The sequence below is a fragment of the Fundulus heteroclitus genome, chromosome 4, assembly GCF_011125445.2.
Source record: "Fundulus heteroclitus isolate FHET01 chromosome 4, MU-UCD_Fhet_4.1, whole genome shotgun sequence".
Classification (NCBI taxonomy): Eukaryota; Metazoa; Chordata; class Actinopteri; order Cyprinodontiformes; family Fundulidae; genus Fundulus; species Fundulus heteroclitus.
This window is the reverse complement of record NC_046364.1, coordinates 9135847-9160732: the sequence shown is the minus strand read 5'-3', so window position 1 is coordinate 9160732 and position 24886 is coordinate 9135847. Positions and strand designations below refer to the sequence as shown.

The window sequence follows — 24886 nt, the reverse complement described above, 5'->3', positions numbered from 1 at the left end:
TGTCAGCACTTGCCAGCAACCAGCTTCCTTTCAGAGCGACCATCCTGAATTCCTTCCCAGGGCTGGATCACATTCTACAGCAGCAGCAGCAGCAAAGTCCAGACATTGTTCATGTCTGGGATGTTTTTGCTCATTTTAATTTAGCATATACATACATTTGTCTCTAACTATCTACAAACTACCGTAGCCTTTCTTGTCAGTACTTAAAGTCACAGCACTCCTTTAAGCCTGAGGGAAAAGCTCTTTTTTCTTTGGAAAGGCTGTAAAAAGGGGAGAAAAAAAACACAATGGAAAAATTACTGTTGCTGTAGAGAGTTTTATTATACACACATGAGTAAGACATCTGTATTTAACTTGTATGAAAAAGAAGTGTCGTCGCGCTGCCAGGTGGAGCTGTGGGCATTCGGTTGCCTCTGTGTGGCTGGAGATCCGTATTACGACAAAACAAAATGTTTTCTTGCGTCAGCATGCTGGTTACTATTACCAACATGGTGTGTAACACTGTAAAAGTGATGATTTTTTTTTAAATGAATACAAATATTAATTGGAATAAAAGTAAAAAAGGAGAAGGTCTGGTAGACAGAGGGAGAAAGACGAGGGCTAGCTCTGCTACTTGACAGCCGAAGCTCTTTTAAGCTCCTCGTTCTTCTGGCAATGATCCACACATCTCATGACTATAGGTGAGGCTCAGGTCGTAGACAGACTGGTAAATCAATAACTCTCTGCACATCAATTCCTGCTGAGGAGGACACAACCTATCTTTCGCTTCTTCTATCACGCTACCGCTTTTGAGCAAGACACCGAGGAATTTAAAGCGATTGCTTGAGGCATAGAATGACCCTTGACCTGAAGGGAGACGTCTGCCGTTTCCTGCTGAGAACCACGGTTAATGGAGCTGACTCTTAACCTGGCCGGTTCTCACTCAGCTGTGAACTGCTCAACTGCACATCAAAAATAATCAATTATTTATAAATCAGATTTGTACATAGAAAGAAACAGAAACCTTTTTTTTCCCGCACGCACAGTGGGGCTGTCAGAGGTTTACGTAAAGCAGCAACAGTGTCAGTGTCAGACATCTGGGGGGTTTAATTATGCATTTGAACTTTTTTCACAGTGGAATGAATTTTCAAAACAAACATCCGGTGGCTATGAATTAAAATTTAATGCAGATTTCTGGAATCTGAGCAGAGCCAAAATTAGGCATACTGGCTCAAATATAAACGTCAACAAATGCTTTTATATTGATACGTACCCCTTAGTCGTTGTTTGATCAGGGCTTAATCGATGTCATCCATGAGTTTTGATGTGCGATCATTCAAAAAAAATCAAAAAGTAATTCAGAAATTACTACTGGAGTGCTGTTGTCATCTCGCAAACCATCGTCGGCTTGTTATTATATGCTGAAAACAGACAGATGACTGATGGAGTGAAGGGTGAGAAATGGAAAATCAAACACGTAACAGACCTCAGATTGTAAAAAAAAAAAAAAAAAAAAAAAAAGATTTAATTCAAACCAGGCTTCTTGCACAATGCAGTTTAAACAAAGAGGCCACTTCTTCTCCCCAGCCCCCACCCCCAAATCGCCCCACAAGAAAACATAAGCCGTAATCGTTTCATGCACGCCTTTCTGGACTTTGCAATAGATTGTGCAGCACACAGGACGTCTCACACTAAGAAACTAAGAAACTGACAGGACCTCGTTCATCTGAAACAGGTATGTGATCAATTGTGTTGTGTATTTTTCTTTCTTTAAAAAAAAAAACATTATTTAGCTAGTTTTGGTATCCTGTGTAATTATTTTTTTGTCCCTTCAAGGCTAAAGATGACATCCAGGGGAAATACCACAGCATTTCTTTTCTTATTATTGTTCCTTTCATGGAGAGTTGGTCACGGAGGCAGGATTCTGATCGTTCCTTTGGAGGGCAGCCACTGGGTGAACATGGACATTATGGCTCGAGCCCTCCACGCTCACGGACACTCCATTGATGTATTAAAAACCAACAAAAGCTGGTACATCAAGGATGACTCCCCGAACTACAAAACCATCACCGTCCCGGTCGCAAGAGCTTTTAATCATGATTTCATCGACCCAGTCGTTAGGGAGATTTTTGAGATCGAGAGGGGAAAGAGCTTTGTTATGAGCTTTATAAATTTGCGGGTTGCAATGTTTAAGGCTATGTTTGACATGCATGGGATAATGAGCAAGATGGCAAGCGTCATGTTGGAGGATGAAATGTTCATGAATAGTTTAAAGGCAAAAAAGTACGACCTGGTGCTGACTGATCCTGCATGGGGAGCAGGGATAATATTAGCGCATGCTCTTCATTTACCTCTAGTCTATAATGTGAGATGGGTTACGAGTGGCGAAGGCCACTTAACCCTTGCACCTTCGCCCTTATCGTACATCCCAATCACCGGCTCAGGACTGACAGACAAAATGACCTTCCTGCAGAGAGTCAAAAATCTCTTTTTCTACGCCATCTGGAAAGCTCAGGACGCCTTCTTGATCGAGCCCCAGTATCAGGCTGTCTGCGATAAGTTCTTCGGCCCAGAGGTTCGATACAGGGACTTGTTACGGGGAGCGGACCTGTGGCTCATGAGAGTGGACTTTGTTTTTGAGTACCCCCGCCCCACCATGCCAAATGTCATCTACATAGGGGGCTTCCAGTGCGAACCTCCTCAGCCTCTTCCGGAGAACTTGGAGGAGTTTGTGCAGAGCTCTGGAGAGCACGGGGTCATCATCATGTCTCTGGGGACCTTCGTGGGTGAACTCCCTTCAGACGTGTCGAACAAGATTGCAGACGCCTTCAGTCAACTGCCCCAGAAAGTCATCTGGAGGTATAAAGGTAACAAACCGGCCACTCTGGGGGGAAACACTTTACTGGTTGACTGGATGCCACAAAAAGACCTTTTAGGACACCCGAAGGTGAAACTATTTGTTGCTCACGGAGGAACAAACGGAGTCCAGGAGGCCATTTATCATGGAGTACCAGTGGTGGGTTTGCCTGTGTTTTATGACCAGTACGACAACCTGCTCCGTCTGCAAGAGAGAGGAGCTGCCAAGATCCTCACATTAGCTACCGTGGACAAAGAAGACACGTTTCTGAAAGCTGTTAGAGAAGTCCTGACCGAGCCCTCCTACAGGACGAACATGCAGAGACTCTCCAGACTGCACAGGGATCAGCCGATGAAGCCGATGGACTCGGCTCTCTTCTGGATCGAGTTTGTAATCAGACACAAAGGCGCGGCTCATCTGAGGACCGAGTCCTACAGGCTGCCCTGGTATTCCTACTACTCCGTAGACGTTGTCCTGTTCTTTCTGTCTGTCGTTGCAGTGATAACATTTTCAATAGCTACGACCTTCAGGTTGGTCTGTCTTGCAACATGTTCAAAAGCAAAAATGAATCAAAAGAAGAAAACTTCATGAGGTCTAGTATTGGCATAATTTTACAAAAATGCACACTGGATGTTTGTTTTGCGTTGTTTCTATATGATGCTTCTTTTAAATTGACCAAACAGGTAATAAATATTTTCTAATTGATATAAATCTCTATTTTTTTTCATGTCTGTAAGTTTAGATACATTAAGTGGAAGATAAACCATCTCATTACAGGGTTGCAATGAAATCAAGGTATACAACAAACTGGGGAAAAAAATTTGCTTTCCTTCAGGAGGAATTACACCAATCCTGTTAGCTTTTTAGACAAAGTGACACGTTTCTTTCAGTGTGTGGCGCTTGTCCAGATCACGTCCGCTTGCACTGAATGAGGATTCAGGTAAAGAGCGACACCTGCTGGTTAACTTTGAAACAAAAAAAGCCCAAATATTTACCTCTTCTGAATCTCTCCTCGATTTAAAAACTGCGCAGAGCTTTAATGTCGTTAAATGGATTGATTTAATTTATTCAGGAAATAAATACGTTTTACACAGCTGTCTCCAAAATATAGTGATTAACTTGTTTTTCAGAATAGAAAAGAACAAAATAGCATATTTTATTCCTCTCACGGGAACAAAGTGGAGATGCTAAAACATTGCAACACCGGTAGGGTAGACCAAATCAGTATCAGTATTGACATTTGCTCTTTACTGTATAAAAAACAAATGCACATTGATTAAAAAAAAATAATTGTGTAAAAGCAAAGCTAGGTGATCCTACCAATGCTTCACAAACATACATAAGCACTCACAAAATAGATAGATAGATAGATAGATAGATAGATAGATAGATAGATAGATAGATAGATAGATAGATAGATAGATAGATAGATAGATAGATAGATAGATAGATAGATAGATAGATAGATAGATAGATAGATAGAAAAGGAGCTGAGCAATTTCATGACCCTGAATAGAGCAGGCGAAGAAACATTTATTTATATTTTATTTTGATCTTAGAGCTTAGTGAGAATCAAACTGAAGCTAAACTGCTCAACATTTTTGCCCAAGGCAACCTATTTCTGAATACCAGCTGTGAATGTTGGTTCAGTTTATCATCAACTACAACTTTAATGCAGTGACCATATATTCAACCCATTAAGGATTTATTTAGTTTTTGCTTTTCTGTAACTCATTATTTCAGATCACCACACTCATTTTACTGTCAGACAAAGACATCTCGTCAAATACAAAAAAAAAAAAAAACAATTTGAAGGATTTAATCTATATCTATCTATCTATCTATCTATCTATCTATCTATCTATCTATCTATCTATCTATCTATCTATCTATCTATCTATCTATCTATCTATCTATCTATCTATCTATCTATCTATCTATCTATCTATCTTTTTTGCGAGTGGTTATGTATGTTTGTGAAGCAAACATACATAAGCTTTAGATAAATGCAAAAAGATAAATGCTTTAGATAAATGCAAAAAAGTATGATATGTTTTTTGTGTTTCATTGTCTTTACGATGTTACCTCTAAACAAACAACTCTGTTGTGAACGTTATATAACAACAGCCCAAGTTTCGAATCCAGTCCAACATTCAATGTGCCGTCCTAAAACGGGGAAATTATGGCAAATCACAGCTTTCTACCTAAACTGGCTGGCATTGCAAATAGCAGGTTAGTCAGTGAAGCAGGTCACAGATCCATAGTAACTCTGGAGGAGCTGCAGGGATCCACAACTCAGCTGAAAGACTGTCAACGGGACAACTATCAGTTTGGCATTTCAGATTTATTTATTGGTCCATGATAAAAACCACAAAAACAGTCACTTTCTGTCATATATTTGCCATGAGCAAAAGGGAGCAGAAAGAAGATAAAATTCACAAATTATTATAGTAAAGAGTAGCATAAAATAAGCAATTGATTGAAGAAGACAATGTATGGAACAATAGTGAAAGAAGCTGCTCTGGGGAGATGAGAACTTATTTAAACTTTTTTGGCCTGAATGCAATAAAACAACAACTGTGTGGTAGAAAACAAACACTGAACTTTCCCCTGAATGGACTATCATCAAGGTGAAGGCATTATGCTGCCATCTACTTTTCTTCAGCAGAAACAGGGAACCTGGATACAGTTGGTTGGAGGATAAAATGTGATTGATTATTATAATGGCCCAGTCACAATTACGAGCTATATCTCATTTTTAATCTGGTTTTCAGCTGGAAAGCAGATTTTCACAGACGCTCCCCATCCAGATTAGCACAGTTAGAGCTGTTTTTAAAAGAAAGTGGTAAAAAGGTGTGCAAAGATGGTAGACACCAACCTCTATAAAGGCATTCAACACATAGATACCAATTTGTCATTTTGGTTTCAATTTATATCCCCCGGTTATTTGAAACTGTTACGTGACAAACTGTGAAAAGTTCAAGTGGAATGAATATTTATTTCAGGTACTTTATTTGTGGGTAAATCTACCAGGTCAGCACCATCGCTGTTTTGGCGTAGCATAAAAGTGAAATGATGAAACCACACCCAGGTGAAGACTGGCTGTGATGACTTTAGCGCAGACTTTCATCTTTAGGGCAAGATTCGTCTTGCAGGAGAATCATCTGTGGTGAAAAAAGGAAGTAATCAAAATGTCTCTGTGCTTTCTCTCTTCTTTTTTTAACGCTTGTATTTTCACACTTATTTTCCGAGATATACTTAGTGCTCAAGAGAAACAAACAACGGCCCACATAAGCAGTTTATGCATGTCTTTGTGTGTTGTTTTCCATTTCACCTATTTAACACAGCTGGCGAGCGAGACGACACCGTAATAAACTGCATGGAGCTTACCAGTTTTTTTTCGTTCTTTTTTATAAATAATTTCATATCAAGCACCAACCTCTTAAATCTTTACAGTCATATAAAGGTTTGTTCATTTGTTCAGAGTTTTAACAAAAGAAGAAAGAAAGCATACAAATGTGTACTGATGTATAACACATAGTGTAACATTTTTGTGACTGTGGGCGAATGATGATCTCCTACCTGGAACGTGGTAAATTCTCTCACATGTGGAGTATATATCATCGTTAGTTGTCTTGTTTGCATACCTGATGAAAAAATGTCACCAGATTAAATGTTAGAAACAAAAACAAAACATTACAGTTTCTCACTGAAGGCTTGTTACTCAATAGTTTCCCATTTTGTCACGTAACAAACACAAATCAGAGAATTACTGTGAGCTGGAAGAAAAAGGACGCATGAATTTCAATTTTTGTTCATTTCTTTTTGTTATTTTGTGAACTGGTGGCGTGAATTGTATTGCAGCCCCGCTGCTGTCAGTCTGCCTCAGGGAAGCTTCCCACCGTCAGCGGTAAACGAATGAAGTTAGTGTGAAGCTTTTGGGGTCCTCAGGACTTGATGAAGCGCTGTACGAGTAATACAGGCCATTTCCAATTATAAATACATGTTTTAAAAGTATGATGTACATTTTTATTTAGCTTTCATGGGGTTTTAGAGTAAAGAGGGCTGCAGACACTTGCATGCTACTTTTTTTTTATTACTAGAAAATGTAAATTTACTAACAAAGAAGTTGACCACATATCTTAATTAAATAGATGTGTATACTTACACTAGTTCATTTTCTACGTTGAATAAGTCCACTCCATCTGATACTTGAAAGATCACAACATAAATAAACATACAACAAAATGCCATTGATTATTAATTTGAATGGGATATTTCTTATTTGTTTCTTTTTTGATAAATAGTCATAAAGAACTTTAAAGCATGACAGAATTGTAAAATGTAAAGACAAGGCATTACAATAAAAACAAAAGCAAATTACATGTATGTCCTATGTTTAAAAAAATAGGTAAATTAATGCATATGAGTGAAAATATTTTATGTATATGTTAATTATCACCTTCAATACATTTTAAAGCATCCCTTCATGATGTATTTGAACATACCCTCTTGAAGTTCCTCGTTTGTGTGTGTATTCGGCTGCTCACTATCAGAACTACGGTACAAAACATCCAATTATACAGAAAGCAAATCTTTATTTTATATTATTTAACCACATATAGCAGGATGCACAGCAACATTTTTTCTTCGGGGGGGGGGGGGATGTTTCTATTAACTTTATACATTTAAAGAATCACATTTTTGCTCATTTATCTTTTCAAAATAGCTCAATCTCAATCAGATTGGATGGAGAACATCTATGAAGTTTTAAGCTTAGCCACATATTCGCAAATGGATTTGATTTGGACTTTGACTTGGTCATTTTAACACATAAATAATTGCTCTAATGTAAACATTATGTTTTAGGTTTCCATCCTTTAGGAAGGCAAAGCTCTGCTCCGTTCTGGTGTCCCATTGGACCTCTGAGAGGGTTTCTTTCAGGATTGGCCCGTATTTAGCTCAATCCCTCTCATCAGCTCTTCTCAGGTTCCCTGTCTCTGCTGAAGAAAAGCTTCCCCCTCAGGATAATGCTGCCCCCACTGTGTTTTAGCCTCAGGAGGGTGTGTGACACATGGCAAACTGTAAATGTGCCAAATTGTTCAACTTTGGCTTTTTTCTTGCGCATCTTGCATAAATATGATAATTTTTCTACAGATTCTCTTACTTGATGCTGGATTTTTATAACTTCAAAATATGAATTTATGAACAAACATGTTGACTACAGATCTTTCAAGGATAGATAGTGCATACTTACTCTTCCTCATTCTCCACACTGAAAGAATCTTCTTCTGATGCTTGAACAGAAGATTGTTAAATTAATAGAAAAAGCAACCAAAAGTCAATTATTATTATGTTAAATGTGATTTTTTAAAGCATGACAGAATTGTAAAAAGCAAAGAGGGGGCATTACAGCACAGCGGGTTTTCTGGACAGTATTTTAAATTTAAAAAGGAAAGCAGTATGTATATCCTCTGTTTTATTAAATACGAATGTACATAAATTAAAGCAGACGAGTGAGAATAGAGCGTTTTTGGTCTCAAAATCATCAACACACTTTTACAAATAGATTTTCAAATAACCCCTTCAACATGATTGTATTTGAACATACCATCTTCAGGTTCCTCTTTTGTTTGCTCCAGTACGTCTATGCTCCGCTGATCTCTGTCAGAACTACAAAAACACACAATTTAAATGAAAAAAATCCTGCCTTTATAATATTTTAAAATCAAGTTTAATTGGTATACGGGGAGTTCAACTAAACTGAGGCTCACCATGGTGTCCATGAAGTCATGAGGCCGTTTCTGTTAAGGATCCAGTACAAACACAGACAGAAAAGCAGCGCAAGGACTATAAATCCACCAGAGAAAGCCCAAACGGTGGTCAAATCCTCTGGAATACAAATTGAATTTAATTACATTCGTTTTGACCAGCGTTTTCAGGGGAAATCATTTGGAAAGCGGAATGCATTTGGCCGTGAGCTGCTACAACGATCACCTTTGACCTCCAGAAAAACAGCGTTGATTCCCTGCAGCTCATTCCAGTTATTCTGAAAGCATTTAGACGGCAGCAAAAGGCAGCTGTAATGACCCGAGTCCCTCATGACGGCACCTTCGATGGTGAAAGAGGCCTCCATCCGAGCGACATCAAATACTTGCAACTGAAGGAAGGTGTCGTTCTTCTTCAGGCAGCAATGAATGAGTTGACAATTGTAGAGGGTGTGCAGGGTCTCAGAAAAGGTGCATCTGAGCTCAACACGGTTTCCCTCATCAACTCTGGAGGGTCCAGCTACTGAGAGGGTTGCTGGGAGGAAATGGGCTGCATAGCATTTGGAAAACATTAGCAGAACACATAAAAACAGCTGCATGAATTAATATGAATGAAAATGCTCACCTATAACCAGAATCTCGACCTTGTCCAGTCCTTCATCAACTATTGCAGAAAGGTTGAATTCTCTGGAGGAATAGAAGCAGCTGTAGTTTCCACTGTGACCAAGATCAACTCGAGATATCTTAAAGGTATCATCATTCAGATTCTGCTTCTGTGAGGTTTTCTGAAATCCTTGTCCATCTTTGAGTAAATAAACAAAAAACGAGGGTTCTTTCTTTTGCCCTAACATGCTGCAGGTTACATAGAGGTCACTGCCCTCGCTGACAGTCCTCTGCCGGACCAGAATTTTTGCAGGAAAGGTATCTGCATAACAAACAGACAGATGTTGCCTCATAATGTCCTAACATACAGCCTTTGCAATCATTCATTATGTTAGAAGGTTCTCACCTTGGCCAATGACACGATTTAGCAAAATGCCTTTAAGACAAAAATATTTTCCTATTACATCAATCTTAAATCCTGCAAAAACAATTAAAGTGCCTATTTTGATTTTGTCAGTTTACTTACAGAAAATAACAGGTGTAATATTCATCTTCAGCAGCCGCCTGACACCCTCTGATCAGACCCTCTGACTCTTGAGAGAATCTCTCCTGCACCAGGAGATAAAGCATGCAGAAAACAAGAACACACCACTTCCTGGTTCTTTTCTTCTGGCCAGTTGCATTTCTTTTCTTTTGTTCCAAAATAGGTGATAAATGATATATGTTCAATATAATGTCAGAACAGATACAGTACAGTACCTTGGCTGGGTTACACTAGATAAAAAGCTGCGGGTTTAATCTTAAAACTGAAGATGTCAATGGGAGGTAACAGTTAGAACGGTTGCAGCAATGAAAAGTCAAATGGTACAGAGCCTAAAAAAAAGCCTTCCTACGAATGGTACCTTTTACATCATATTATGTTAAAACTACAAACCACAATGTCTTTTTTCAGATTTGTGTGACAAACCAACAAAAAATAGTGCCTCGTCATAAAGTTGAACGGAAATTATTCATGTCTATATATATATATATATATATATATATATATATATATATATAGATAGATAGATAGATAGATAGATAGATAGATAGATAGATAGATAGATAGATAGATAGATAGATAGATAGATAGATAGATAGATAGATAGATAGATAGATAGATAGATAGATAGATAGATAGATAGATAGATAGATATGAACATAGTGTAGCATACATTTAGGTTCTTACCAGCTAATCCGTTCTTTGTAAAATCACATGTTGTTGCTGATGCAGCTGCAGGTCTTCTGGGGGTACTTCTCTAACCACTTTGCACATCCTGTCCATTCTTTTTGAAAAAGTATGTCAGGCTCAGTCAGACTGGATTGACAGCATCTGAAATCATCTTATCAAGTCTTGCCATAGAGTCTCAATTGGATAGGCCTGTGCTTTGACTGGGCCATTTGAGCATGATTATACTTTGATCTACCATGTTATGGAAGCCCTCGCTGAGGTGTTTACAGTTGTTGTTTGTTCAGAGAGACGTGCAGCCTTAGCTCTCTGTCACAAATAGCATGTAGGTCACAGGGCTTAGTCCCCTCATAGCAGATTGTTTACCCTTACATGAATTGGGACATATTATAATGACTTTTATGTTTTTCTTTCAACAATGACTTTCTTCTTTGCCACTTTTCAACGAGGGCAAGATTTTTAGACTATCCAACTAATAGTTGTCCCTTTGACTGGATCTCTGCAGCTCCCTCAGAGTCGCCATGGGCTCTCTAGATATTTTTCCTAATGATTTCTCTCCTTGCCTGGATGGCCATGTTTTAATAGGGCTGTAGTTATCGTGGCACTTTTACATTTGAACATCAATTTGTGAGATGTTTATGAGCCACGTATTTATACTGAGATTAAATAAGACACCGGTGGATTCTGTTTGCTGATTAGGTGACTTCTGTAGGCTTTTGGTCGCACTGTACTTTATTTATGTATGTAGCTAAATACATACACACATGCACAACACATATTTTAGAAAACATTTTGAAAACCACGTCTCCCTTTTCTTCTACTTCAGACCAAGTGCACAACTTTGGGTCTATTAAGTTTATGGTTGTAATTTGACAGAACATGGACAGATGCAAGAGGTATGAAGACTTTTTAAGGCTCTGGTCAATCTGACCATTATCTTCCATTAACGTCTTTGCCTTTAAGCTTTAAAAGTAGTTTTGTTTACAAGGCAAAAGCCAGACAGCAATTATGATACCCTCTAAAATCGATTTGCGCTGGATCTTTGGAAGATCTCCAACAGAGCAGCCACATGAGCAACGAGGAGATTTTTATCTGTAATTCATCTCCTGCATCCTTTGCACTCATTGCACCATTGCAATATTGTCTCACTTTGTCCGTTTATTTGTAGTGTGTTCATATGTGTCTTCTATAATGAAGACTGTGTTAGATTTTTTTTTATTTCTGCATCATTGTGTTATTGTATTAATGTATAAGTAAGCACATTGTGAGCGTTGTACAATCCACAGTCAAATTCCTCACTTGTTCACACGTACCTGGTAAATAAAGCGGATTCTGATCAATTTTAGATAAACGTTTGTTTACAAAGAGAAAAAAATCAACATATCTTTATGAGTTTTCCATTATCAGTTAATAATCATAATTTTATGTCCCTTGTGTGTTTGACAAGATGCTATGAGAACATGGTACTATGGCAGGAGCATGCAGTTGGGTCTTACAGTAAAGAGGAAAGCTGTAATGACAAAACCTTTCCACGTGATGTCACTCTTTCAAAGCAGTCCACGTCATCGCTTAGGTTTCATCGCATTTTGTTCCTATTGTTGTTGGAATTTGAATCTTTTTGTGAATTTAATTCAAGTTTTTTGTGTGCACCTTTTAAAAACCATAAAACAAAATGTGGTTCTTTCATGTTGCATTGTCTGAATGACAGTAAACAGAGTGTGACAAATTTTTCTAGTTTATCAGTAAGCCTAAACATGTTTAAAATGTAACTTTTACAGCTTTTCATGTTTTTCATTTTCATTAAAGAACATAATAAAGAAATAAAGGAAAAATGTTATAGTCAAATTGTTATTATTATTATTATTATTATTATTATTATTATTATTATTATTATTATTATTATTATTATTATTATTATTATATTGTTTATTTTAATTGCTACAAATCGTTTTCCTTCGTCTTTGTTTTCTTTACATGACATATTCAAACAGAAGATTAGTGAGAATTACTCACTATACGTTGTGACATGATTAGATTTTACAAAATGCATCTCTCATATTATCTCTATCCTGATATTAAAATTGTGGAGTCAGTGCAGCATCCCAAGAAAAAACTGAAGAAAATGTCCATAATTAATTAACAGAATTATCCATAGTAGTCTTTTTTTATTACAACCTATTTTTCCAACTGAATTTGCCCACAGTTTTGGCTTTATATGTAGGTGGTATGTTTTTTTTTTTTTTACCCAGCTGTGTCTGAGGGCAGCATCAACACGCAAAAAATACTTATGTTAGTTTTACCCCTAGCACATTTTCTATTGCTTATTAAAGTGTCCAGTCAGTGGAGAATGGGTGTTTCCATGTATTCTGCACAACATAAGTGCTGTAAGAAAATATTAAATCAACTTGATAGTTGATTTAACGGATTCTGGTCTAGTTTTAAGATGCCTTTTTTCTTAGTGATTTTCTGTATCAACTATAACAATTTCTTTACTCTGGAAAGAAGGAGAGGCACATCTGGGGGAACATTCTGGCTAAAACCGCCACTGTTTACTAATATTTTAAAATTTGTACAGTGAAAGTTAAATAGCATTAAAGAGTAAATGTTGATTAGTAAAGCTTGCTATAAAGACCATACAAGTAAATAATAAAGCAATAAAAAGTTTAAATACTTCTGGATGTGATTCATTTCGAAACAGCACAAATGATTTTAAAAGCAAAAAAAGATTTAACTATGATGAAACTAGAAGCATAGTTATAAAAAAAAATTGAACCGTGTATAAAAATGGCACATGTGAGGACAACTTTTAAGATAATGTGCATTTCCTTCTCCAGAATGGAAACATTTAACAGATGCATGTAAGCTAAGTAGAAAAAAAAAAGAACAACATAATTTTAGAGAAATACACACAATACCTAGTTTAAATAAATATAAAGATGAAGAGCAATTATTTAACCTGGGACATTGCAGGCTTTGCAAAACATATATATATATATATATATATATATATATATATATATATATATATATATATATGTTGGCCTATTTTCTGTTTTCTAATAAGGTAACTCTTGTTTCTATTTTATTTGTTTTGCAATAACAAAACTAAATTGTATAAGTAGCAACGTAGTAGTATCAATACAAGTAGTATCTAACAGGCGTTGTAATGTGCTTCTATTGACACCTTTTCGACTGTGAAAGAAGGAAATGTAATATGTTAAGATGTGACTTAATTAATATTACATGAACTAAACACTAACTTAAATACTAAACTATTTCTTCATTTGCAAATTTCAATGAAAAAAATATATTATGATAAAACACAATCTAAGGAAAATGGACATAGAAAGTTCTAATAGAGTTTTTACATCACACCAAAAGTTTCACTACAGTGAAACATGTAAGCAATTAAAAACCTGCATCATAATGTCTAGCAGGTTGTGAATATTTGCATCAGCTCACCTGAACCAGATGCACGCAATGGCTTAAAAACCACCGCCTGCTTTACATTTACTAGTTCACTGATATTTACTAACGTGTGTCCTTATGGCTAATCCTTCCAAATTTGATGATATCATCATTATATTTTTTTGCGAGATCAGTTGCAGGTTGAAGAAAACCAAACTCATACACCGTGTCACAGATTTATTTGCCATATATTCAAGAAAGATTTTTCAAATAAAAAGCAAAGCAGAAAACATTAAATCTTAGAACTTTTTTTTTTTACTCCATGTCTTTGTGTCTTTTGTTTTTCCACTTCTCAGACAGAGGCCACAGTCCTATATATGAGAGCTGTGTGCAATTCAGCAGTCTGGAGTAATAGTTTTCTTAAATTCAATCAAATATCCTCCCCGAGTAATAGAGGCTGGAGGAAGAGGCCAGCTGTCCCCAGGATACAGACAAGGACAAAAACCCAGAGGAAGATCCTGTCGATAACCATGGCAACGTACTTCCAGTCATCTTGAACCTGTGGGAGCATTCAAATAAAAAAAAATAAAAAAACATGGTAAGTGTTCAGCTTCAGAAGAGAGTTCTCTGAGAAATGTTTCCAAGCAAATTCGACAACGCTCTACCTCTTTTGCCTCATTCTGAAGTCTCATGTTCTCTGCTATGTATTTAACGCTTTCAATCGCCTCTCGCACCTCAGGAGACAGAGGCAGAAGGGACAAAACGCCTCCATCCAGAGACTCCGAACTGGAGCAGTGACTGTCCTGTCTGACGCCGACACCAGTGCCTCCAGCCAGGGCCCCAAGGCTGCCCAGTCCACCACACCCTCCCGCAGCGTCTGACGGCAGTCTGCCGGATCTCTTCTGGCAGCAGCAGTTACAGCGGCCTTCGCAGCACAGGACGCCCTTGCCCAAGTCTTCGCTCAGGTTGTTCAGGTTAGAGAGCTCCGTGTTGTTGAAAAGCCGCTGGCGGCTCGTCAGGCTCGACACCACGCTGGACGCCAAGGCCTGGGGCTTGTGCTGCTTTTGCAGGGTGCCCGAAGGGTGAACCGCGCAGGTTCTCGGCTGCATTGCCTCGACGCTGCCCGCCACCGTCACCTTCTCCGCTTCCCTCTCCGGCCTGGTCATGAACATCACTCTGGGCAGCAGTCCCAGAAAGACGCGGCGCACCCAGCGGGGCATGGTGTGCGTCTTGGGAGTGCGGTAGTGGACGTTCAAAACGAAAACGGTAATGACAATGGAGAGGGTGATGAAAATCATGGTGAAGAGGAGATACTCGCCGATCAACGGTATGACAAGCGAGGTGGAGGGAATGGTTTCCGTGATGACGAGAAGGAAGACGGTCAACGATAGCAGGACGGAGATGCACAGCGTGACTTTCTCGCCACAGTCCGAAGGCAGGTAGAAGACGAGCACCGTCAGGAAGGAGATGAGGAGGCAGGGGATTATCATGTTGATGGTGTAGAAAAGAGGCAAGCGGCGGATGTACAAAGAGTAAGTGATATCGGTGTAGATCTCCTCGCAGCAGTTGTACTTAATGTCGTGCTTGTAGCCAGGCGCGTCAATGATTATCCACTCGCCAGTCTCCCAGAAGTCCTTGAGGTTGATAGTCGAACCGATCAGCACCAGGTCAATCTTGGCCTTGTCGTAGGTCCAGGAGCCAAACTTCATGGTGCAGTTTTGGTAGTCGAAGGGGAAATATGTGACGTCGATCTTACAGGAGCTTTTGAATATGGCCGGAGGGATCCAAGTGACGTCACCGTTGTAGCGAAGCAGAGCTTTTGTTTTGTCGTCAACCTGGAAATCTCCGACAGCGCTGTTAACAACATAAGAGTTAAGCTCATGAGAATGGACAGTGGCGGGTTAAACACGTTTATGAAGTATTGACTTGGTAATATAATAATACAAATAAAAATAGAATTGTAGGTCTCATTAAAAACTTGCAAACGAAATTAGAAATATCGACTCATGTACAGTTGGGGGAAATGTGTTAAGATCACCAGTTTTCTTAGTAAAGGGACTTCTAAAGAGGCTACTGACATGAATTTCACACCACATGTCTGTCATAACACAAGCAATGCTCAATCAGAACCATTTTGTGCAAAAAATGGAAAGACACAAGAACTAAGTATTGAACACATGGAGAAAAGGAGGTTCAAACAGGCATGAAACAAACAAACAAAAAAACAGCTGAAATCTGTTAGTATTCAGATAGCAATCCTCCTCCTTATCAGTGCAAATAAATCGTTACCACCCAGCTGATGGCCCATAAAAACATTTCTCAGAAGCATCTCATGATGGTCACAAGCAAAGAGCTCTCTGAAGACTTTTACAATCTTATGGCATTTTCAATTGAAATGGTAAATTTTTAAATTTCTTACTGATCAAGCGGGCATTGTTGGGTATTATGATAATTTGCAAAAGGAAGAGCACCATAAATCTGCCAATGAGTGATGCATTGAACTGCCATGGCCTGTCTGCACACCACGCAACACCTCATCACAGAAGAAAAAGTATGTTGGAGCCCATTTAATTTTTGCCGCAAAAACATTTGGCAAGCCAGTAACGTAATGGGAGAATTTAGTTTGGCTAAATTAGGTCTTTGGATTTCATTGTACCCTCCATGTTTGGAGGAGGAATAGCCCTACAAATCACCACAAACTTACCACACAAATTGAAATGCCTTAGAAAGATCTAAAGATCCAAGTGCGTAGAAGAGACCCCAGAGCCCTCAGGATTTAATAAACAATTTAAAAAGAAAATGAGCCAAAATCACACCTGGGTGGGAGATTTTAAAGTTGTTACCAAAAAGAGCTTTTTTTTTTACTGCTGTAAATATTAAATAACTTTTAGTGAGCATTGTCAATACTTATTCCAAGTGTCCTTCCACATAACATGTGTTTAGATTTATTTGTAGGTGTGGATCCATTGGGTTGATCCCAACATCTGATGTGAATTTCACTCCGGTGACCTCTTAGAAAATATAATTACCGACACAATGTTGACATGTCCAATACTTATTTTGGAGGTATCATCCCTGTCAGGAAGATGCACCAAAATAAATATCAAGTAAGATTTGAAATTGGCTCTTCCACTTACTTATTGTAAAGAACAATGTCTGGTTTCCAAATTCGGTTTGACGGTACTCGGATGAACTCTACGCCACCAAAATCTTTAGGATCCCATTTGAGTTTATAGTCGTTCCAAATCTGGCAAATGACACAATTATTCCTTTATTTTCAAAGAGCAGCATCAAAATAACAGACAAACACTTGCAACAGCTTTGAGAAACACGTCAAAGTGAATTTAAGTGAACACCATTTACTTGCGTTCGTCTCCCTGATATTTTTGTTCACATTCGGTAATTTGTCACGTTAATCCAATCAAACTGAAAACATCTAACCACCTCAAGATTGATGGGTTTGTGCAGAAACCCCTCATCTTTCTGCAGATGCTCCGAAGCAGAAATTGGCGGCAGGGGAAATCAGAGTCAGAATCTGCTTTATTGGACAAGTAGGTTAACACACAGAAATACAAACCGTCTGTATACAACAGGGGATCCCGTGGATGCTTCCCCTGGGAGAACATATGCAGCCTGTTCTGTTGCACAATGCCAGGCAGCCGTCACAGTAGAGTGAAACCACTGTCTCAGACTGATGCTGACAAATGAACCAAGCTTTTCATTTAGAGCAAACTGGATCTTTTTTAGACACAAGAAAACAGAATATCAATGTGAGACGTTAGCACTTGTTTCCCACAAGTGATTATAGTTTCTGATTGGTTTTAATTGGCATCCTCTTATAGAATCTGTGGTATATAAACAGAGCTTAAGCTGTTGTATTTGTATTTATTATGTGTTTTATAGACTTTTTTTTGTTATGGGGTCTCTGAACCCTCTTCTCGCTCAGTGAACCCCGTGACACTCATCATGATGCCACAACAATAAAGCGACTTCAGAGTGTTGTAAATAGTTCATTTCATCACAACACTGCACAAAGGTACTGTGCATATTAAAACTGGGATGGGCAGCAGGGGACCTTTGTCTGATTGGGAGGGATTTGTGTTTTCCCTATAGTTAGTGTAAAACATGCATTTGAGACTGAGGGAAGAAAAACAATTCCAGCTTTAATAAAACCATACAGTATTTCGAGTTAAAACCATTTTTAAAAAGTGCCTCTAGAGTAAATTTGTGTTTGAGAAGCGCTTTTAAAATGTGACCAAGAGACCCGCTTTGGTCTATTTCACTTGGTTCACAGCGATGTGCATCATAGCAGGAGAAGTTTAATGCAGGGGGGGGGGGGGAGCTATCCAACATGTCGACACTAAAGATTAAACTTTTTTTTTTTTTTAGCTTTGCTTTATGTAGTTAGGGAATACAAAGGTTTTCTTTAAGGTTTTGTTCTTTCTGTTTAATTTGACGAAGAAGCTCTATGTTTTTGGTCACTAAAACTACATTTGAAACCCTCGCTGTTAAGAATTACAAGCTGTGGTCAAATTATTTCAAGAACATTATAAAATTAAGTGTTCAAACTAAGTGCATCAAGTTGACGTTGATTTGTTTTTCCATTTTAATAAAGATCAAATGGATCAATGTATTTAAACAGCCCCCCCCCCCCCCCCATAAATAATTCATTGTCTCAGTCTAGGCACCATGGGGCAAGGCGAGTTTTGCGAGGGCTTTACAGAAACCAGAGGAACAAGGGTACATAAAGTTACAATAAAACAAAATATTATTTAAAAGAATAAAAGTAAAATTATAGCATCACTGTAAATTCAGTTCATGTTGAATTTATATTCAAAAATTCTTTATTAATCCAACAAGGCGCATTAAGCAAGATAAAACATACTATATAAAGAAAAAAAAACATGACAAGATCATTTTAACCAAAATACATATTTGCAACTTGATAAGAATTGAGTATATGAGGTAATCTTTGAGCTTCATAGTTAAGCAGCAATAAACAAAGTTTTCAGTCCTGGTTTAAATGAGTCAACAGTTTGTGCCTATAACAACCTGTTTCTGAATGACATGAAACACTAAACTCTGTCCTACCTTGTTCAGTTCTGGTCCTGGGGGATCTCTCCGCTTACCTCAGGGATCTACATGGATCCTACCTGAAGAGCAACTTCTGAGATGTGCTCAGGTCCAAATCCATTCAATGCCTCATAGACAAGGTACTATATTTTATTCTCAATTGTTTTACAAGCTGTGTGTTAAGGACTGATATTGATAATTATGTTTTATTTTTCTTATGGTGGTCAGGACTCTGGCAGCAGCATTTTGAATGATCTACTACTGCCTGGCTAATTCAATGCAAAGACCTGTAAAGAGAGCATTCCAATACTCTAGCTTACCAAAAACCAAAGCATGCACCAGTTTTTTTATGTGCTGTATTGACAGGAAACCCCTTTATTCTGGCATTGTATTTAAGATTGTAGTTGGCTGATTTAGTGATGCACTTTACGTGGATATTTACATTTTAATTCTGCAGGCTATACAGCATACCCTGTGCTTTTTGTCTCACTGGCTGTAGTTCATTACTGATATCTAACCTTTCATTATTTTGGGACCAAAGTATGGACGTCTGCCTTTTTTGCTTTAGGTTTCAGGAAATACATACCGCATTGATGTTCTTGACACTCTGACTTAGTGGCTGTAAAGAACTTCCTTCATTTATGACACTGAAATATAAGGTCAAGTGTCATCAGCATAATAGGTGATATTGTAGTATTAGATTATCAAAGCTAATTGAAGCAAATAGATATTACATTAAATTGAGCCTGGATGAACATTGTGTGTGACTGTTCTTTAAGATTTATTTTCCTAATGACACAAAGTCTGCAAAACAAGATCAGAACTAATCCAGCACATTACCAGACAATCTCAACTACTTTCCCAGTCTATCAATCACCCCCAAAGAATCACGTCAAACAGCAAGCTGGATACGTAGGCGGTGTTTTAGCTCAGGGCTTAGTTTTAAACTCATAGACCAGAAACTTACATGTCTGAGCCACAGATTGGTTTCCATTATCTGGTTGACTTCATCCTGAGAATAGGACAGAATACTGTATTATAAAGACATCAATGCAAAAGCACAGAATAAAAGCAGCATACAACCGTTAATGTTTTTAGTAAACACTGCAGTAAACCATGCTGTCAGGTGTGATGGTGAAACTCAACCCTGACGGTTGTTTGTGTGCTTTCCTCAAGGTCAGGCTTTGATAAATCCCAAAAATTACAATTCGGAGAGATGCACCTGAGTCCTATGAGCTTCATGCATAACATACACGACAGCTGAAGTCACGAGGTATGGATCCAGATTTAACTTTTATTCTAACTAAGCTGGAGCAGAGAGATAAGGAGTGTAGGGGGGAAAAAAAGTTGCTTGAGTCAGATTTATGTGTGACTTAGACCATGAATGAACCAATCATAGCATAGCATTAACCATTCGTGTTACCATGTACTACCCAGAGGAGCTCAAAGGGGTCGGGGTGAGCGCGAGTTACCAGACAGCCTAACCATTATCTGTGATCATTCCTCTATTATCAGTAATTATTGCACGATTAGGTCAGTAAGCTTTTGCCCTCACAGAAAGGCATTTAGTAAGAAAGCACACACAGTGGGTGAGCCTGATCCCTAATGGTAGCATGATGACTCGGTGATGAGCTATTGATGGTCTAAATGAACTCATACAGGCGCGTTGTAATTGGTGTGGGCAAACCAATACCAATCGTGGCGAGCTTGGGAGCAGCAGGTGTTGCTGAATGAAAGCAGCCATCCATCAGCGCCTGAATCTCAGTGGCTCTCTCCGTTAAATGTGTTTTTTTTTAACATCTTCATGCACCTGGACACATCATCAGGGATTGCTTTCAGAATTAGGATGAATCTCTTGAACCCAATAGGTCCGTCATACTTATTTAACTCAATGATGCTTTGCTGAGATAGTGGGCAAGGAAAACAGATTGAGATGAGCAGGATAGCATCAGATTCTATTTTTCTTTTCTTTTACCAATACTATGCTCTGCAGAAACATGCGTATCCCTGTCTCTATCACATTTTGTTACATTACAATCACAAACTCTAATATATTTTATTAGGTTTTCATTCAATAGACCACCACAAAGTGGTGCATTATTGTGGGGTTACTTTTCTTCTTTTTTTTTTTTTTTTTTTTTTTTTTTTTACAAACAGACATCTGAAAACTGAAATGTAAATGTGTATTTAACTCCCTGTAATCTGATAACCCTAATGAGATCCAATGCATTGAATTGGCTCCATTGGGCACTTAATTAGTAAATATAATAAACCCGTTTTTAATTTATTTTCTTTCAAAACACAGCAGGTCTCTGAAGGTATTTTTGTTTTGTTTTTTTCTTGAGAACCTCATTGAACGTACAGCATCATGAAAACTAAGGAATACAGCAGACAGATCAAGGATAAAAGGTGAAATTGAAAGCAGTGTTGGTTTACAAAACAATCTCCCAACCTTTCGTCAACGATCCATCATCCAGCTTCATCCAATTCATCATCTGATTTTGTCCAGAGTACGGCAAAACACGGTTATTAATCAGAAAAACAGCCATGAGGTCCACGGTAACTCTGCAGGAGCTACAAAGACCCTCATGTATTAGCCTTGCGTGCAACAAACGTGGTGTTAACAGAAATGAGGTGAGAAGAAAGCCATAGTTAAAAGAAAACCATAAGAAGTATACTGTTTGCAGTTTTCCGCAAGCCATGCAGGGGACAGAGTAAACACAAAATTGAAAGAACTCGGGTCAGATGAGACTAAATCTGTCATGATCCCTGGGTTTAGGTTTTCATTTGTGTTTGTCTTGTCCTCTCTATGTGGATTATTTTGACCTATACGGTCTTGACGTACCTTGTTCCATTCTCTGTGTTCATTTTATCTCTGGAAGTTGCCATAACAGTTGTTCCCCTGTGCTTAGTTTTTTAGTTTATCCCAGTGTTCTAGTTGCTTGGTATTCCAGTTTATTTGACTAGGTTAATATTTGTCCTTCTCCCTAAAATAAGTATTATTTGTGTATTAGTTCAGCTCCTTTGTGTGAATTAGTCTCCCTCCTCCAGCTCTTCTGCTTACATTCAGCTTCAGCTGCTCCATATCGTCTGCTGACTAACATATCACCATCCTATGTCATTCTCCTCACCTCCCTCAGCATATAATCTCTGTGTTAGTCATTGTTCCTCACTGAATCCTCCTGTTACCCTGCCTAGTTTCACCAGTCACTCTCCCAATTGCCCTGTCTATAACTCTGTGTATGCTCTTTGTCTTAATTTTATATATATATATATATATATATATATATATATATATATATATATATATATATATATATATATATGTATATATATATATATATTGGTTGTTTGTCCTTGTAAATGTCCATAATTAGTTATTTGTTGAATATCTTCGTGTTCATCCAATTTTCCTGGCAGCACTTGGGTCTTGCTTCAAAACCACAAATCATGACAAAAAAACAAAAAAAAAAATCATCATCCTCAACACACCATCCCCACTGTGAAATATGGTGGTGGCAGAATCATGCTGTGGGAATGCTGATCTTCAGTTAGAATTTAGAAGCTAGTCAAAGTTGATGGGGAGATGTTTGAAACTCCATAGAAGATGCACTGGAAAGGTTGCAAAAACTTGACAAGACATCAACTCGAAACATTAACCTGGAGCTACAATTGAATGCTTTTAATCAATGTGTTCTTCATTTGTTAGAATGGTCACGTCAAAGTCAAAACCTACATCCAGTTAAGAATCTGTGGCAATGTTAACCACCTGTTGATTGAGGGAACATCAAAAGGCTCACAACAAAATACTTGGCCCCTCCTACTTGGATCAGTCCAACATAAGGGTCTGTAATCAATAAACCCAACACTAAAACCCAACAATGAGATGCTCATCAGAAAAGGCAGTGACAGAGTGAAGAACCGCCTTAACTGAGTGCTCCTCAGATACCTGACATTCCCCATCTCGTCTCAGTGAGACAGCCAATCTGACCCTGTCTTCGTCTGTTGCTTTCCTCAGGTGGATAAGCGGGTGGCTGCTGTGATCTGGCATGGACTGTTGAGGGTATCTCAGACTGTATACCAGTTGTGTCTGATTAACAGAAGCTTACAAATTGACACATGGCTATTTTGATCTGAGAAAAAAAGGTATTTTTTCTTTATCTAATTTCTGATTTCCTGTATTCTGTACATCCCTTTTCTTCCCTTTTCTGTGGTCTGGTCATGTCTATTTACCGGGGTGATTTATGTCTGCTGTGCCCCATAAATAACAGGGGCCATAGGGTGTGCAAAAAAAAAAAAAGAAAGAAAGAAAAATGAAAAGGCTTTTTGGTTACTTACCACTTTGACCAGCTGCGACATGGACACCTCAAACTGCACAATGACCGGATCAGACACATTTTCCACCGGCCGTATGTACTGATTGTAGTTGGAGAATATCACTGAGAAGAGCCTGTGCTCTGCTTCTGAACATGTGCCTCCTGCACCGGAGCAGATTGTCAGATATGGATCAGTGACTGCAGGATTTTCCACATGGCGGAAATCCAATTTGTGCATTTAACACAAACATATTTCCTTACATTTTAGCTATTTTACCCATGCAACTGTTATCTGCTGACACCATTACAAGTCAATCAAAGAATAGCAACTATGTTAAATAATCTTCTTGGTTAAAATGGAAAGTTTTCAAATTTGTGCACGTTCAGTTTTTTAAATTAAAGCTGCCGTTTTTATACAGAAATGCTATATGAAGAATTAAGCCAACATACTACCAGAAATAAAGACAATGCAACAAGTAAGCGACAAATAATTTGACAAAAGATAACTTACCTGACAAAAGATACAGAATGAACAAACAACTAGGAAGTACGAAGCAAAATCTGCTGTCCATCCTAAGGGAAACTGACAGAGGGCAGATGAATCTGGGGTCAACGGCAGCAGAGCTCCACGGCGCAGACGGAGGGAGAAAGAGTGAAAGCGAGTGTGCAGCTTGAGACACAACCAGAGAACAGGGGGAGGGGGGGGGGGGGGCAGCGGCACACTGAAACACACAGCCAGTCACCGAGAGGAACCAAACAGATGTGCAACCTGCAGCTACCGTATCAGATCACACCACAGGAGGTGTGGAATCAGGGCAGGAGTTTTGTTGTATGAGAAACAAGCAGGTAAAACAACAAAAAAAAAAAAGATAATTCCTGTAAGACAATACGCTAATTACCGAGCCGCCACTGGGTTCAGCAACGCAAATCCTTTATGCTGTCAGCAGACCAGGAGGTGTTCGCTTGGGTTTCCCTCTCACAAACATTTATTATTAATTATATTAAATCACGAACCTCTGCGTCACTGGGGTTTGGACAGCCTTCAGTGTAACAGATTTATCTTTAATTAAATAATTTATTTTTTTCATTCACACTAATTGTGATGCTTTATTTCAAAGTCACGGTAATGTTGTTTGTTTTTTTATTCTCTTTTAATCACTAAATTTAATTTTTTTTTACCAGCTTTGTAGCTGTCCTCTATTTAAGGGAAGACAGGGAAGATCCTTGTTTGCCTCAGGTGAAATCTAACCCACTCAAAGGTCCTTGGAAGATAAATTAATTTTTTCCAAGGACAGAATTGTCATTTTAACTACTTCAGGTGGAGAAAAATTATGTACTTGTAGATGTGGACAAACGATGGCTTGTGTCGTATAAAAAGGAACAGGTGCTAGAACCCAACGGCATCACCTCTTATCCAGCAATTAAAAGTTAACTAAAGATCTTACACAATTTAATTCTGTGTAAGGCGTAATCCTTGTTGAAAATAAGCAGGTTATTCTGAGAAATTGGAAATTCATTAGAAAAAGGTTTCTTTTCACACATTCATCATGACATGACAATGTAACTGACTTAGTTCTGTGGCTGAATTGGATGCTGGCGGGGTCTTCGATGTGGATTTTCATTTTAGCTTTGATTTGTGAAAGAAAACACAAAT

At 38.3% G+C, this 24886-nt stretch overlaps 3 protein-coding genes across 5 annotated transcripts; 1 reads left to right on the top strand and 2 right to left on the bottom strand.

Moving 5' to 3' along the window:
* Positions 1–331: 331 nt before the first annotated feature.
* Positions 332–3541, top strand: LOC105930140 (UDP-glucuronosyltransferase 2A3). Its single transcript, XM_012868177.3, has 2 exons — positions 332–1714; positions 1816–3541. The coding sequence occupies exon 2, from the start codon at positions 1823–1825 to the stop codon at positions 3425–3427; it is 1605 nt and encodes a 534-aa protein (XP_012723631.2). The 5' UTR covers positions 332–1714; positions 1816–1822; the 3' UTR covers positions 3428–3541.
* A 1620-nt stretch (positions 3542–5161) lies between these two features.
* LOC118562890 lies at positions 5162–10179 on the bottom strand. Its single transcript, XM_036136012.1, has 11 exons — positions 9734–10179; positions 9614–9643; positions 9230–9529; positions 8834–9154; positions 8611–8728; positions 8448–8509; positions 8094–8133; positions 7345–7394; positions 7005–7047; positions 6419–6483; positions 5162–6000 (listed from the first exon to the last, which is right to left on the bottom strand). Exons 1-11 carry the CDS (start codon positions 9756–9758, stop codon positions 5969–5971), a joined length of 1086 nt encoding a protein of 361 aa, XP_035991905.1. The 5' UTR covers positions 9759–10179; the 3' UTR covers positions 5162–5968.
* A 3886-nt stretch (positions 10180–14065) lies between these two features.
* chrna3 (cholinergic receptor, nicotinic, alpha 3) lies at positions 14066–23932 on the bottom strand. 3 transcript variants are annotated; one of them, XM_012868185.3, is made up of 6 exons: positions 23744–23932; positions 23255–23394; positions 19884–19928; positions 16981–17090; positions 14509–15697; positions 14066–14402 (listed from the first exon to the last, which is right to left on the bottom strand). In XM_012868185.3, exons 1-6 carry the CDS (start codon positions 23802–23804, stop codon positions 14274–14276), a joined length of 1674 nt encoding a protein of 557 aa, XP_012723639.2. In that variant the 5' UTR covers positions 23805–23932; the 3' UTR covers positions 14066–14273. The 3 variants fall into 3 exon arrangements, with proteins under 3 accessions (XP_012723639.2, XP_012723638.2, XP_021174998.2); XM_012868184.3 differs by lacking the exon at positions 23744–23932 and having other exon boundaries at positions 23255–23626; XM_021319323.2 differs by lacking the exons at positions 19884–19928; positions 23255–23394; positions 23744–23932 and adding an exon at positions 19503–19546.
* Between the last annotated feature and the right edge of the window lie 954 nt (positions 23933–24886).

What these genes read in the sequence shown, in the direction of transcription:
- chrna3 (XM_012868184.3), bottom strand. Translation starts at nt 23,470, where the DNA reads ATGCACAAATTGGATTTCCGCCATGTGGAAAATCCTGCAGTCACTGAT. An exon ending in CCAATCTGTGGCTCAGACAT is followed by an intron (nt 17,091 to 19,883) that starts GTAAGTTTCTGG and finishes GTCATTTGCCAG; the next exon opens with ATTTGGAACGACTATAAACT. An exon ending in GACATTGTTCTTTACAATAA is followed by an intron (nt 15,698 to 16,980) that starts GTAAGTGGAAGA and finishes TGTTGTTAACAG; the next exon opens with CGCTGTCGGAGATTTCCAGG.
- LOC118562890 (XM_036136012.1), bottom strand. Translation starts at nt 9,758, where the DNA reads ATGAATATTACACCTGTTATTTTCT. An exon ending in AAATCGTGTCATTGGCCAAG is followed by an intron (nt 9,530 to 9,613) that starts GTGAGAACCTTC and finishes TTTGTTATGCAG; the next exon opens with ATACCTTTCCTGCAAAAATT. An exon ending in GAGAATTTACCACGTTCCAG is followed by an intron (nt 6,001 to 6,418) that starts GTAGGAGATCAT and finishes TTTTCACCACAG; the next exon opens with ATGATTCTCCTGCAAGACGA.
- LOC105930140 (XM_012868177.3), top strand. Translation starts at nt 1,823, where the DNA reads ATGACATCCAGGGGAAATACCACAGCATTTCTTTTCTTATTATTGTTC.